Below are 12278 nucleotides of genomic sequence, written 5' to 3'. Positions count from 1 at the left end.
TCCTGCTTTGCTATTCAATAATTTTCAACCACATTACACTTACACCGTCCCAACATAATGTGTGATGCATACTGTATTACACTTTTGTTCAAATGCTAGTACTTGTGGATGGTAGGCAGTGTTGCCATTGAATCCTCTATATAAGATCAAAGCAGTGCATAACACTTGCAGAGCAGAAACCACTTAATGTTGCTTTTGTGAACCCCAGTAGCGTGTGTGTTTATTGTCAGCCAACAAGGCAGATTTGTCAGAGAAAACTTTTTCTGACTCATTTTTTCAGAAAGGTTAGCTCTGGTTCATGCAGCATCAAAGGAGTCAGCCGAATGAAAGAAATACAAAATGAAAGCATCAGGAATATCTCTCACTGTCAGATGTTTTACATTAAATATTCAGCAATCTGCCTGTTTGCTTTTCTTTGTTTGATGTTTGCTGAGGTGTAGTAACACATCTGTTTGACATGAATCAAACGGATGAACACTGACTGACGGAGGAGGGTGGAATAAGTGCAGTGATTCCTTAAAATCTAATGTTTTTCAAACAATCTCATCCTTTTCTTTACTTCAGTACAGCGTGTGGTGTTTCTTATGGAAAATACATTGAAACCTATGTTGCCATTTAAACAAGGAGTGAATAGTGTGCTATAAGTAATAATAGAAACAAATATTCAGGTGTTATACCTAACTACGCTAAGAGCCATTACCTGATCCTCTTAGCGCTGATATTTAAAATTGTCTTTACTTTGAGCTCTGATTCGACAAACAATACATTTTGAAGGTCAGAGCCTTTTTCTGACTACGTTGAAGACCATCCCACATTAAATTAATTTTGCAGAGGAAATACAACAAACAGCATACTGTGTGTACACTACACTATGTCAACTCTACCAACTGTACAAAGTGCACACGGTGAAGTTCAGCTCAACATGGTATGAGCATTGTATATCTGAAGGTTATAGACTGAAAGTGACAGGCTGAAGCTCTTGCACTGTAAGTAACGAGCATGCTGCTGCTTTCTAGCTGCTGCAGAGTGGGTTTTGCACAACTCTGTCTCCATCTGTTAACACAGAAGCAGCTTGGTAGTTGGTTTCTACAAGTACAAGAATCGCTGAACAAAATATTAAAATGCTGACCTATGCTGTTTTAGCAAGAAAAATCACTGAGATATGATGTGGCTTGTGAATGCATCGTGCACCGACCAAGAGCAAGCTCAGCCTCTCTAAGGTCTATGTGGCCTAAAGTATCAACCATACTCAGATCTGAGCTCTTAGACCGCTTCTACCCTTGAGTATCTTAAAACACTTGAACATGAAACGGCTCATTTAAAGGCCACCATGTTGAATATTATTGAAGGAACAGGCTGTACAGTGTAGTAATCTTACCTCGGTGCTTCACTAAGCAGAGGAGAGATCAGAGAATGATGGACAGGGGTGAAAGGTCGTGCTGACTGGCTCTTCCTCCTGCGTAGCCTTGCTTCGTTCGCACTTGACCAGCTGGTTCCTGCAGGCACAGGCCACCTGAATGCAGCACAGGTGCAGTGCAGTGCGCTTAAGAATGACCTCAATTAGCTTTGGCTCATCTGCTGTATATTTTAACTATTTTAGCATGCATGTTGGTTTAACAATATCTGGATGTTTTGAAAGCTGATGTTAATACTAAATTCCAACTAAGCTGCAAATATCTCATACATACCGTACATATATCAGGTGTCTCTACAAATCTCCAGTGAAGTTCATAAACAGGCTCCCATACACTCTGAATGTTAGCCCCCTGAGGAATATGATTCACCCTCCTTTTAGCTCTGTTTTGGTCTCTGCCAACTCCTAGGGGAAACATCCGGCTCTGCTAAATTCTCCACTATGTTCACCAGCTAGTGCTAACTTTGTCTGTCTGCCGTTTGGAGCTGTGCAGGGGATGGGTTTATCAGAGCCTTTTTGCTAAATATAGCAGCTTTCTGCTGCTGGAGACAGGGTTGATGGGAGTGTGAACGAAAACAATAAAGTTTTGGGCTGTAGAACCAAAACTCTCTGTAGAACTGAGGGGAACAACAGAGTGGTACACTGTATTTAATCAGCATAGCACTTGATATTAATATAAGATTATTGATTAGTGTAGCTTTAATTATTCTTGGGAAAAAGTAAAGACCTTAGTCCAATCCTAGTTTTGGTTTAAAGTAAAATACACTACATCTGCCTTACACATAAGCTGAAACTATTCCAGAGAGACACTGCAAGAAGAAATGAAACTGAGCTGATGTGAGTTGGTGCCTCACCCCTCTGATTCGCTGTCTGAGTCAGAAGAGAACCTGGGAGGTCGTGGCTCTCTTCTAAGCTGCTCCTCCTTCCTCATCTGCTGACTCTCCTCCACCTCTTGCTCCTCCCGTTCCTCTTTCTGCAGGAGGTGGAAGTAGCTTTGGCCCCGCTTAATTGCGGATGCCAAACGCCTGCAAAGCAGAGAGGCACAAGCGGGAGTCATAAATACAGGGGCATCACCAGCATGCTTTAATAATGATATATGTTCACCTTTCAACAACCCAAATGACAAAAAAGAAAAACACAAAACGCACATAAACCACTAATGTCAAGCCGACACATTAATCTCCTGTCTTTGCCAGAGACATACAAAAACCATCAAAGCCGATGAGTTACAGTCAAAAGTGCTCGTGTGTCATTACAATAATCCCTCACAACCACACAGGCACACATACACACACACTTGCACGCACTGTAAATCATCCAAATCAGAGCACACCAAAGCAGCAGGCAGGCACAAATGACACCTAACTAGAGCATTATGGGAGAAACGTGTTACGTCTGGCCAGATTAATGACTTAATTATGGCGGTTTAGCTTCCAACCATAACCTTTCCTCAAATACTGTTTGCTTGTTTTTCTCATACTGCACGCGTAATTACCTTTGCATTAATGCTGCGGTGGAAAATTAAAAGACGCACGCACAGAAGCAACTGTCGAGGTGACTTTGCCAGGAGACCGGCCAAGGTAACAAACCTCAGTGTTTCTTAATAATTTCACATAAGTAGTTTGCCTTCTTGTTAGTTAAGGAGGCTATGGAAAGCAGGTCAAAGTGCAGGCTGCCACGAAGCTCGTTATTGTCAGCTGGAATTGAAAATCAAGGTGGCGTACACCGTGTCAGCTGTATGATCCTTTGTTGTTGAAATCGACTGGGACTCAAAAGAAATATTACAGGGCTGTATGGGCTTTAAAATGAAAGGAAGGCTGTGGTTGAGCTTATATTAATGTTTTTCAGGTTGGAGAAGTTCAGCACTCATCAGGAGTTTCAATATGACTGTGACTCTGAGATAAGCAAAAGGTATACCTAGAGAATAAAGTATATTAGGGTTGAGCAATAATTCAGTATTGTTTATATACTTTCAGTGAAAATGTATTGAGATTATATGGACATAGTGTTATCTTCTACAGTATTCTGCCGTCCAAGGGAATGATTTCATTAGACAGTATGAGTCATTTAAAGGTACCCTCCGGAGTTCTTAAGCTCTACTAGCACATGCATCAACCACTTGTATTCGTGCATGCAGGAGCTATCATACACATTCCTGCCAATGGTTTCGTGTTATTCCACTGATCAACAGTTGGTGGCAGTAATGAGCCAAGAAATGTAGTAATACGCCAGCAAAAGGCAGAGATGAAAAAGACTAGGGACTTATCAGGGCAGATACAATTATCGTCCGATTATGGGAAATTTTTATTATTATGAATTATCTGGAAAATTAAATTACAGCTAATGAATTATCGGTCCATAATAATAATAATTAAAAAAAAAACATTGATAGCCTTTACAGTCTATGAAAGCCAAAGTATGTTTGAGAAATGGAATGTCAGTTACATTAGGTCAGAGCAATGGAATATCAAATATCTTTTCTCAGTACATCTTAACCTTTCTTGCCATCAAGTGTGTAATTATTATCAGCCATGGGAAGCAGGTAATTATCAGTTATCATAGCAGCTGAAAAAGAAATCCATATTGTGCATCCCTAAAAAAGACAGCTAGCTAACAAAAATGGATGTAAACAATGGATGTATTAAGAAAGATGGATAGGACGCTGTCATTCAGCTTTGCCACCAATTTGTTCTCAGGGCCACTCATTGTACTGCAACGGAAAAAAATCCCATGTGGCCCAAAAAGCATTTCCCCCAATTCTGACAGCTCCAACTGCAGACAGGTCAATTATTACTCTTTGTATTATGAATTTTTCATCCATGAAGGTTTTATATTTGTAGAACGAGAGCCTAGGAAAACGTGACATCATCTCTATGTAAAGTTTGTGGGCTGTAGGGGAACATGCAGGTGGGCCCAGTGGGAGTAAAACACTAATGTGCACGTACAGTGGGTTGCACAATGTGAACACATTTCTGATGTGCATGCCTTTAACTAGTTCAGCTGGAGAAACACTCTAGTACTCATGCTCTATGAGCCCAAAAATGCAGAAACCTGAGCAAACCTCAAAAACGTTTGCAGAATACGTGCCCAGTGAACAACTTACTTTGGTATGAATGGGGTAACTTCTTGGAAAATGTTATACAGTTATTTTGATAAAACCGTGATGTAAATGATTCAAGTTCTAACATGCTGAAAGTATTTTCCAATGTTTTATGAGGAGGGAAACACATTCATTTAGTTTGTTAGACATAATTTGGCTAATCTAGTTGTAAAGAGTGACTTAGTGCATTTAACAAGAAGCAGCTTCAATTTCCTAATTATAAACATGACAAGAAACCAACAAGAAGAAGTGACCGGTGACCTCACAATATTCTTGTGACGTTTTCTCTCCAGGCAGACCAGATTTAGTTTTTTGCAAGGCTGAAACCACAAACGCCTGCATATGTTCCAACCCTCTGCTGCTCCAGTTCTTATTTGTTATCTAGCGAGCAGCTGGCTGGTAATATTTCGCCCACAAGTGGAGCCAAGCACTTCAGCCTAGGAGGGGGGCACCAAGCACTTGTGTTCCAGCATGCTAATCTGGCTCTGTTCGGTGATACAACGAGTGCACCAGTTTAGCTCAGAGGCATGTCTGTTCTATTTGCATACCACCACACCCCTGATATTACTTATTAATCTTCAGATGTGACATCTAAGTCCAAAATGCGGCAGTCTTAATTAAAGTGTGTTTCTATCAGCATCGCTAATGACTCGTAGCTTCAAATGTGCAAAAAGTTTTTCCCTGGAGTAGCTGCCGGCTGCCAAGAGTGTGGGAGGTGGCACAGTGACCTTGCCTCAGACGTGACTAATTTCGTTAGCTCTTTGTGCTAAAGTGACTCTTTCACTTTAGTTCAGCTAATGTTTTTTAAAATTGATTAATATCTAATAACTGGCAGGCAAGTGGGTGTCTTTCTGCTTGTGTTTGATGCACCACATGTACAAATGTTTGTGACAACAGCGCCAGTTGTGCCAGAGTGTAACATGAAAGCTGAACAATAATATGCTGAAGGGAAAAGGGGGAGAAGAGAGAGAAAGAAGCAGACAGAAGAAAGCTGCCGAGTCAATGACAGGCTGCAGTATTTGGTGTGACAAGAAAATAAAAGGCATTGAGAAGAAGCAATGTATCATCAATACACAAACACACAATGAAACTTTTGTGTTTGAATGCCAAGAAGCTCTGAAGTGAAACCCCATTATGCCTTTTCTCATCACCACCGTCTGTCCTTCCAGTCAACAACAAGTTATTCTTCTTTGTGAGAGTGAATCATGACCACACATCACAGGCTGGCTTGAAAAGCTCATTAAAGTTGACAATGCTTGGAAGGAGGACTTGATAGGTGGTTAAAAATTGATTGCAATGTAAAAAAATTTGACATTTGTGCATAGGGGGAGGGTAGTGGTGGAGGGGGACAGTTTTTAACAGATCAAATCATTGGAGCCCTTGGGTGGCAGCTTGTTGCCAGGCAACAAAAAGGGATAAGGTTTGTGGTAGGTGAGGAATCTTTGCAGTGATTACACCAACTAAGATATCTATTTTAAATCTACTCATTGGCTCTACTCTCACATCATCATACATTCCTTTATGTGAATTTTGAATGTGCAAGTTCTGATTAAAGCCTTAAGCATGTTTGTAGGGTATCATACACAAGGCACTGCAACATGACGTAAAGGAGTTCAAACACATTTCATAATCAAGTCCTAATTATAAATCTAGCAGAATAATATTACATGGGAAGTATTATCTGTCAGCTACAACGTAAAGAGAAACAGGACTTGCAGTAGTGTTGACAAGCCAGCATGGGATGTTTCATGTCAACATCACCAGAGACAAATCGCAGACTGCGACAACACAAGCTGCCGCAGTCATAAATGACAGAGTACCAGAGACGAGGGTGAGAGCCAAAACACTGATTGGGCTTTGTGGTGTCTACTAAGACAAAACATGAAGGTAAAAGAAGGAAATATGAAAACAAACTGAACTTTCAAGGAATCTACACACCAGATAATTTCTTGGAGCATCACAAGTTGCCTCTGTATTGTGACAGAAGTGCATGCTCTGGGTATATAAGGAATGGTAAAAACCCATAAAATCAGTGCAAAGATGCAAAAACAAAATCTATTTTAGGTACACCTGGCGTAAATAACATGACTGTTGTGGTGCAGGAACCAATAAAATTCAAGTAAATATCTTTAAATTTGTGTCCTAATTTCCATCTCATCTTTAAACAGAAGAAAAGGAGACAATTATTACAGCTGTGTCTGTGTTTTTGAGATTAACTAAATTATTTGACAAATCCCTATCCTACGGAGGATTAGAGCCATTTGAAATATATTAGACATTATGTAATATTATCATCGCATTTTTCTTATATTTTTGGCTTTTATCTGTGAATTGGGATCTTTCCTAAAAGAAAACTGATGCTAGACCCAACATCACACATCTGATTAATTTAATGGAGCAAAATCATGCATTATGGGTCAGTTCACCCAAATCATACTAATGTTAGATGTAATTAGATGTTAGAGACGAATATCTACCCCCAATGCAATGGAAGTAAATGGGAAGTGATAAATAATTGAGCAGCATGTACTCAATAATATTGCAATTAAGTGTGACTGCTTGCCAAAACATAAAATAAAAAAACATAAAATACTTTTACCATAACAATGTCCCAGTTATAAAACGCTTTAGGGAATAAACTGACATTTTAAAATACACTTTTTTGCTTTCTTGTTGAGAGTTATATAACAAGATCGATATATCCATTAAGTACAGAACTAAAGCCAAGTAGGCAATTACTGTAGCTTAGCATAAAACCTGGAAGCGGGAAACAGCTAGCCTTACCTTCTCCTAAGCTACCTACCACCAAAGCCTACAGCAGCCATTTGGATATGAAATAGTAGGGTAAACACAATTGTTACCAATGATACTTTTTAAGGTTCTGTTTCATTCAGTCAGGGTGCTGCTATTATAAATGTTGGCTCACTGGAAAGGCTCTGCAACACTAAATGGAATGGAACCTTAATTAGTATCATTATCATTAGTAGCCAAGAAATTCAGTGGACTTGATCTGTTTGTGAAATAATGGTTTGTTGTCTAACTTTACAACAGTGGATGATTGTAAAACTACATCAGTTGGACACATGTGGGCCATTTTTGCAGTAATGTTCCTTGTTTAATCCGTACACAAACATAAATGAAAAATGATAAATTGTGGTTTTACAGGGAGTTACTTGCTTTAACTATTTCTTGGCTGCTTCCAGTATTTATGCTAAGCTAGCTTAATACTGAATGGGCAGGCATTAGAGTGGTATCAATCTTCGCGTCCCACTCTCAGCAACAAAAGAAAAGAAGCATATTTCCCAAAATGCCAAACTTTTCTTTTAATGAAGAGGATTATCTCCAATAACAAGGACATTGTTTCAGAAAAAACAGGCTGCTGTTTTTCCAATTTAATTTTTGTCTGTCATGAGAAAATAAAATGAAATTCCAGTCACTTCCACTGTACTAGGGTGGAAATCTCAACAGCAGATATCACAACATCTAGGTGAATAAAACCAAAACTATCAGCATGGCTAGATACCAATAGAGGTAAGTGATATCTGTGGTGAGAGAAGAAAATGGTAATAACCCAATGCTTTATATTTCCATAAGACGTCCATGCTGAAAAACAGACCACTACGTGTCAGATGTTTACACCTTACTGCCCAAGCTGAAAAACAAAACCAAGTTGATTAAGTCTAAGCGGTTTGCACTTGCCAGAGAAGCAGTGAGACTTATGAGCAGTCAACATGTGAGCTGACAGAAAATGGGCTGCCATTTGGCCTAAAAGGCATCACAGCCCCAAATCATTACTACTGTATTCACTTGCAGGGGTAAACAGCCACAATTCATCTGGGGGTTAGTTTCTCCTGTGAAAATGGCAACCTTTCCCCATAACACCTGTATGAATAATTCAACACTCTGGGCTCTATCAGAGGCTGTCAGAAATGTCAGCCGGTTGGAAGTACCCTTGGCTGCCCCCAGAGGATGTTGTCTCTACACCCTGTGGTGGGGTTAGGGGGTTGCACACACACACAGGACCAAATGCCACAGCTTTTTGAGTGCCAGGACTCCACTGCCTGCAGGATACAGAAACACTGAAAGCTGAGCATACCTGCAGTGAGCACACGGTTGCAGTTTTCCCTTTTTATGAGCCATTTTATTCTTAAACATGACTTTTTCCATGCATAGGTATCTGTTTCAGAGGAAACAGCAGTTCAATACAACATACTTATATCAACAGAAGGGATTCATGTTTTCCATATTTGTTAAACACCCACATATGTAATTCTCACCTGGCGTGGCCCAGATGCTTCCTCAGGGAAACAATATCAGCTCTTTTTCCAGCCTGGGTACGAGAAACTGGCAAACTCTGAAAAAAAAGTGCATAAAAACAAAGACATAAAAAAGGCCAAGCAGCTATTATCTTTTTGTCTTCTGAATTGCTCTGTAGCTCAGAGCACCTCTTCACCCATGAAAGACTCTGTCGCATCCCCCTGTGACCTCTGCAGAGGCAAATTGGGCAGCAGGCCAAGAGTAAAAATTTTGTCTCTAATATGACATCGCTTATGGAAATGACAGATAATCAGGCAATTAATCTCTACATAATTAACTGCATTGAGTAAAAAAAACTCCTTATGCAAGATAAACTGATGTTTTCTACAGTATAAATTAGATAACAGGGTGTCAGAGGACTATAAATGTGGGCTTAACGATTAACAGTCACACCTTGCTTCCTCCTGTGGAATCTGGAGGGTAGCTGTTAATGGGCTGGTCGACTATCTTTGGTGGGTCATCTGTAGTCGCCTATGAATAGATCATCAGAGAGGAGGCAAAGGACAATTAGCTTGGACTTCATATTCAGGAGGATTTTTTTAATCTATTAAATCTGAAGAATAACATGTTACAGTGTTAAACACTTATTTCCAACATAGTATCAGCTAGTTAAGGACATACGGACACAGTTCTGTATTTATCAGCATGCTGAGGCAGTGTACTATTATGAGTGTTACTTGGCATTTAAAGAGGGAGGGTTCTGTCTTTTTTCCCACCTATTTCCCGCAATAATGTAAGCAATAGGTTACAGTGTGTTAATCTCATCTAACTGCAATTGTTAGCATTTCCTGATAATTAGTTTGTGGGGTTACAGATTCTGTTAAAGCTCAGTTCGCAGCTAGTCCACTGTGCATTATTTTCTCACACATCAGTTAGTCCTCATCCTAAAAGACTTTTATTTTATTTAAAGTAAAAATGAAAACATACGGTTTGAAAATACAAACAAGTATGAAAGCAAAGCAGCTAAGCAAGGTTACGTTAGAACAAAACATATTTTACTATTTCTTGTCCTTATCACACTACATTTAGGACAAACCACAATACAACAACAGTATAATGTTTAAACATCTGTAATATTATTATAAATAATATTCAGATTATTATAACATTTCTTAATTTCCATGTCTGCTACATGAATCATTAACTGGCAAGAGTGCTAACTTTTTGACATGCAGCTTTAGCCTCAGTCTTTTATTTCAAAATATCACGTATGTGGCCATAAAGTGTATATTTAAGAGATTTTTTATATTAAAAAGTCAGCTGTAGAAAGAATTTCCAACCAACTTATGGAACTAGTGTTACCTCAATTAGGTAGCTAACTATAACCAAACAACAATTGCATACAACATTACAAAAAAAGTTACTTACTAGGAAGGAGTATCCTGTTGCATACCTCTGTGCATAGTGAAGAAACAATTGCTTCACAAATGACTAAGAATTTTTAATGTTAAAGGTCCAGTGTGTAACATTTAGGAGGATTTGTCGGCAGAAATGGAATATAATATGCTATGTTTTCATTGGTGTATAATCACCTGAATATAGGAATGATCTTGTAACCTTAGAATGAGCTGTATATCTCTACAGACGCCTCCAATGAGTCCACTATGTTGAACCACCATGTTTTTCTACAGTAGCCCAGAACAGACAAACCGAAGACTACTCTAGATAGGGGTGTTTCGCAGCCACCATACTTTCTCCTCACTATGAAGGGTAGGGTGAAGAGAGGGAGTTGCAATCTGCAATTACACCACTAAATGCCACCAAATCCTCCACACTGGGCCATTAAAATGCTATTGTTACCGCTGCAAACTACTTTTGTGCCGAGCACGACTGGAAAGCTTGACAGGTACTAACAGTAACTAAGGAAGTGAGAGTAGAACTGATCTCCATCTTGTTGTGTCCTTTAATCTGCGAGTTGATTAGTTCTACTAGAGTATCAAACATGTTCGCAAGTTAAATAAAATGCTTCTGTCTTTGTAAAATTTACTGTACCATTACTATGAATGCGATTTCGACTTTAAAATGTGTAATGCCTATTCTTCTCTCCTGATAATCAAGCCACAATGCATTCAAACTCTGACCACAGATGAATGACTTAAAAAAAAACCAAAGATAATCTACTGTTCCCAATCAGGCTTCCACACAGGAGACCCTTTTCAGTTCCAGAAACCAAATTGCTGAATTGTTGCTGACTAATAGCATTCACAACTTGGATTACTGGTTCTAATGCCTTTGTAGCGATGCAAAATGAACCTGTTAAACTGCATACCCTCCGGTAAGTCAACTACTACAAAGTCATGCTGTGCAGCTAAATGCTGTTTAAACTCATATAACTTTATCTGAAGTCCTCAGGGAGATCCCAAAGTTTCCAGACACCAAATATTGCTGAATTTTGGTGAAAATGTGACTGAAATGATGCACAGGACATCTAGAATAAAGGATCTGAATAAGTCATTCAGTGTAAACATGATATATCTTCAATGAAGAGTTGGAACAAATTGATACAAGACATATACGATACTGTCAGACAGCATAATTTCTCCAACCTTAAAGCTGGAGAAAAGGGGGGAAAATTGTATGTAAACGGTTTAAAGAAAACGTTCCGGAGTACATGCTGAATTATTGGAATTACTGATGGTTAATGCAGTTAAAAATGCTACTGCCCTTAAATGCCATGACTTTTTTAAAATGATGACAAAGCTACAGATAAACTGGGAAAGGACCAAGCTGAGCTCAAGTCTTCAAGCTGCAACATCCAAAGGACAAGAGAACGTGCCGGAGAGCATGGAAATGCCACGGCCGTCATATTTCACTGTGAGGCTTCTCTCTGAGCAGTCCTGCCTCTGCTCTGCCCCTGCTCCGCCCTATCGTCTCTCTTCATCTTCCTCCTCACCCTCCTTCTCCTCATCATCCCCTTGTCCCCACACGCTTCAGCTGATGGATGAGCTCATTTGCTGCAAATCTCTTTTGAGTCAGGAAGGGATACTGTTGTTGCCTTTCTGCTACTTCAGTGGACACAGAGAATAGAGACCTCAGCGTATGAATACTGTATGTGCACACATCGACGCACACAGAAAGTACATGCTCCAATACATACATGTAACAGAACATTTATTTTACAAATGGTCTGTGAAGTGCCCTTAGCCTGTGTATTTCCATCAATACCCAGGAGTAACATACATACACCAAACAATGTTGTAAGTATTGCATTTGTCTTAACAGCACCACAGAGAGCTGAATCAAAAGCATTGCAAATGCAATAACATAGAGCAGGAAAATGCCGAAGATGAGATTGCCTTGTTTTCCCTCCTCAGTGATTTACAGTGTATACAGGAATATTCTTGTTCACTGTAGTCATAGAGACAATGGATTGGCAACAGGCATGGCTAAGCCAATTCAGCGAATGAATTTCTTTAAACAATAGCAATGTTTTATGTTAGATTGAGG

General features: G+C 39.4%; 1 protein-coding gene across 3 annotated transcripts in view; it reads right to left on the bottom strand.

Annotated features, from left to right (window-relative positions):
* Nucleotides 1-12278, bottom strand: part of LOC118325418 (coiled-coil domain-containing protein 60-like) — a 33744-nt gene that overhangs the window by 20108 nt on the left and 1358 nt on the right. For 2 of the 3 annotated variants that reach the window (XM_035658095.1, XM_035658097.1), the window contains exons 2-5: nt 9225-9302; nt 8792-8868; nt 2269-2439; nt 1379-1513 (exon numbers count right to left, since the gene is read on the bottom strand). In XM_035658095.1, coding sequence (XP_035513988.1) covers nt 1379-1513; nt 2269-2439; nt 8792-8868; nt 9225-9302 — 461 coding nt within the window. The remainder of the gene's footprint in view (nt 1-1378; nt 1514-2268; nt 2440-8791; nt 8869-9224; nt 9303-12278) is intronic. The other variant, XM_035658096.1, reaches the window with a different exon arrangement.

This window comes from Morone saxatilis, unplaced genomic scaffold (genome assembly GCF_004916995.1).
Source record: "Morone saxatilis isolate NCDOM2014 unplaced genomic scaffold, NCSU_SB_2.0 Contig16, whole genome shotgun sequence".
NCBI classification, from domain to species: Eukaryota; Metazoa; Chordata; class Actinopteri; family Moronidae; genus Morone; species Morone saxatilis.
This window is presented reverse-complemented; position numbering and strand designations above follow the sequence as displayed.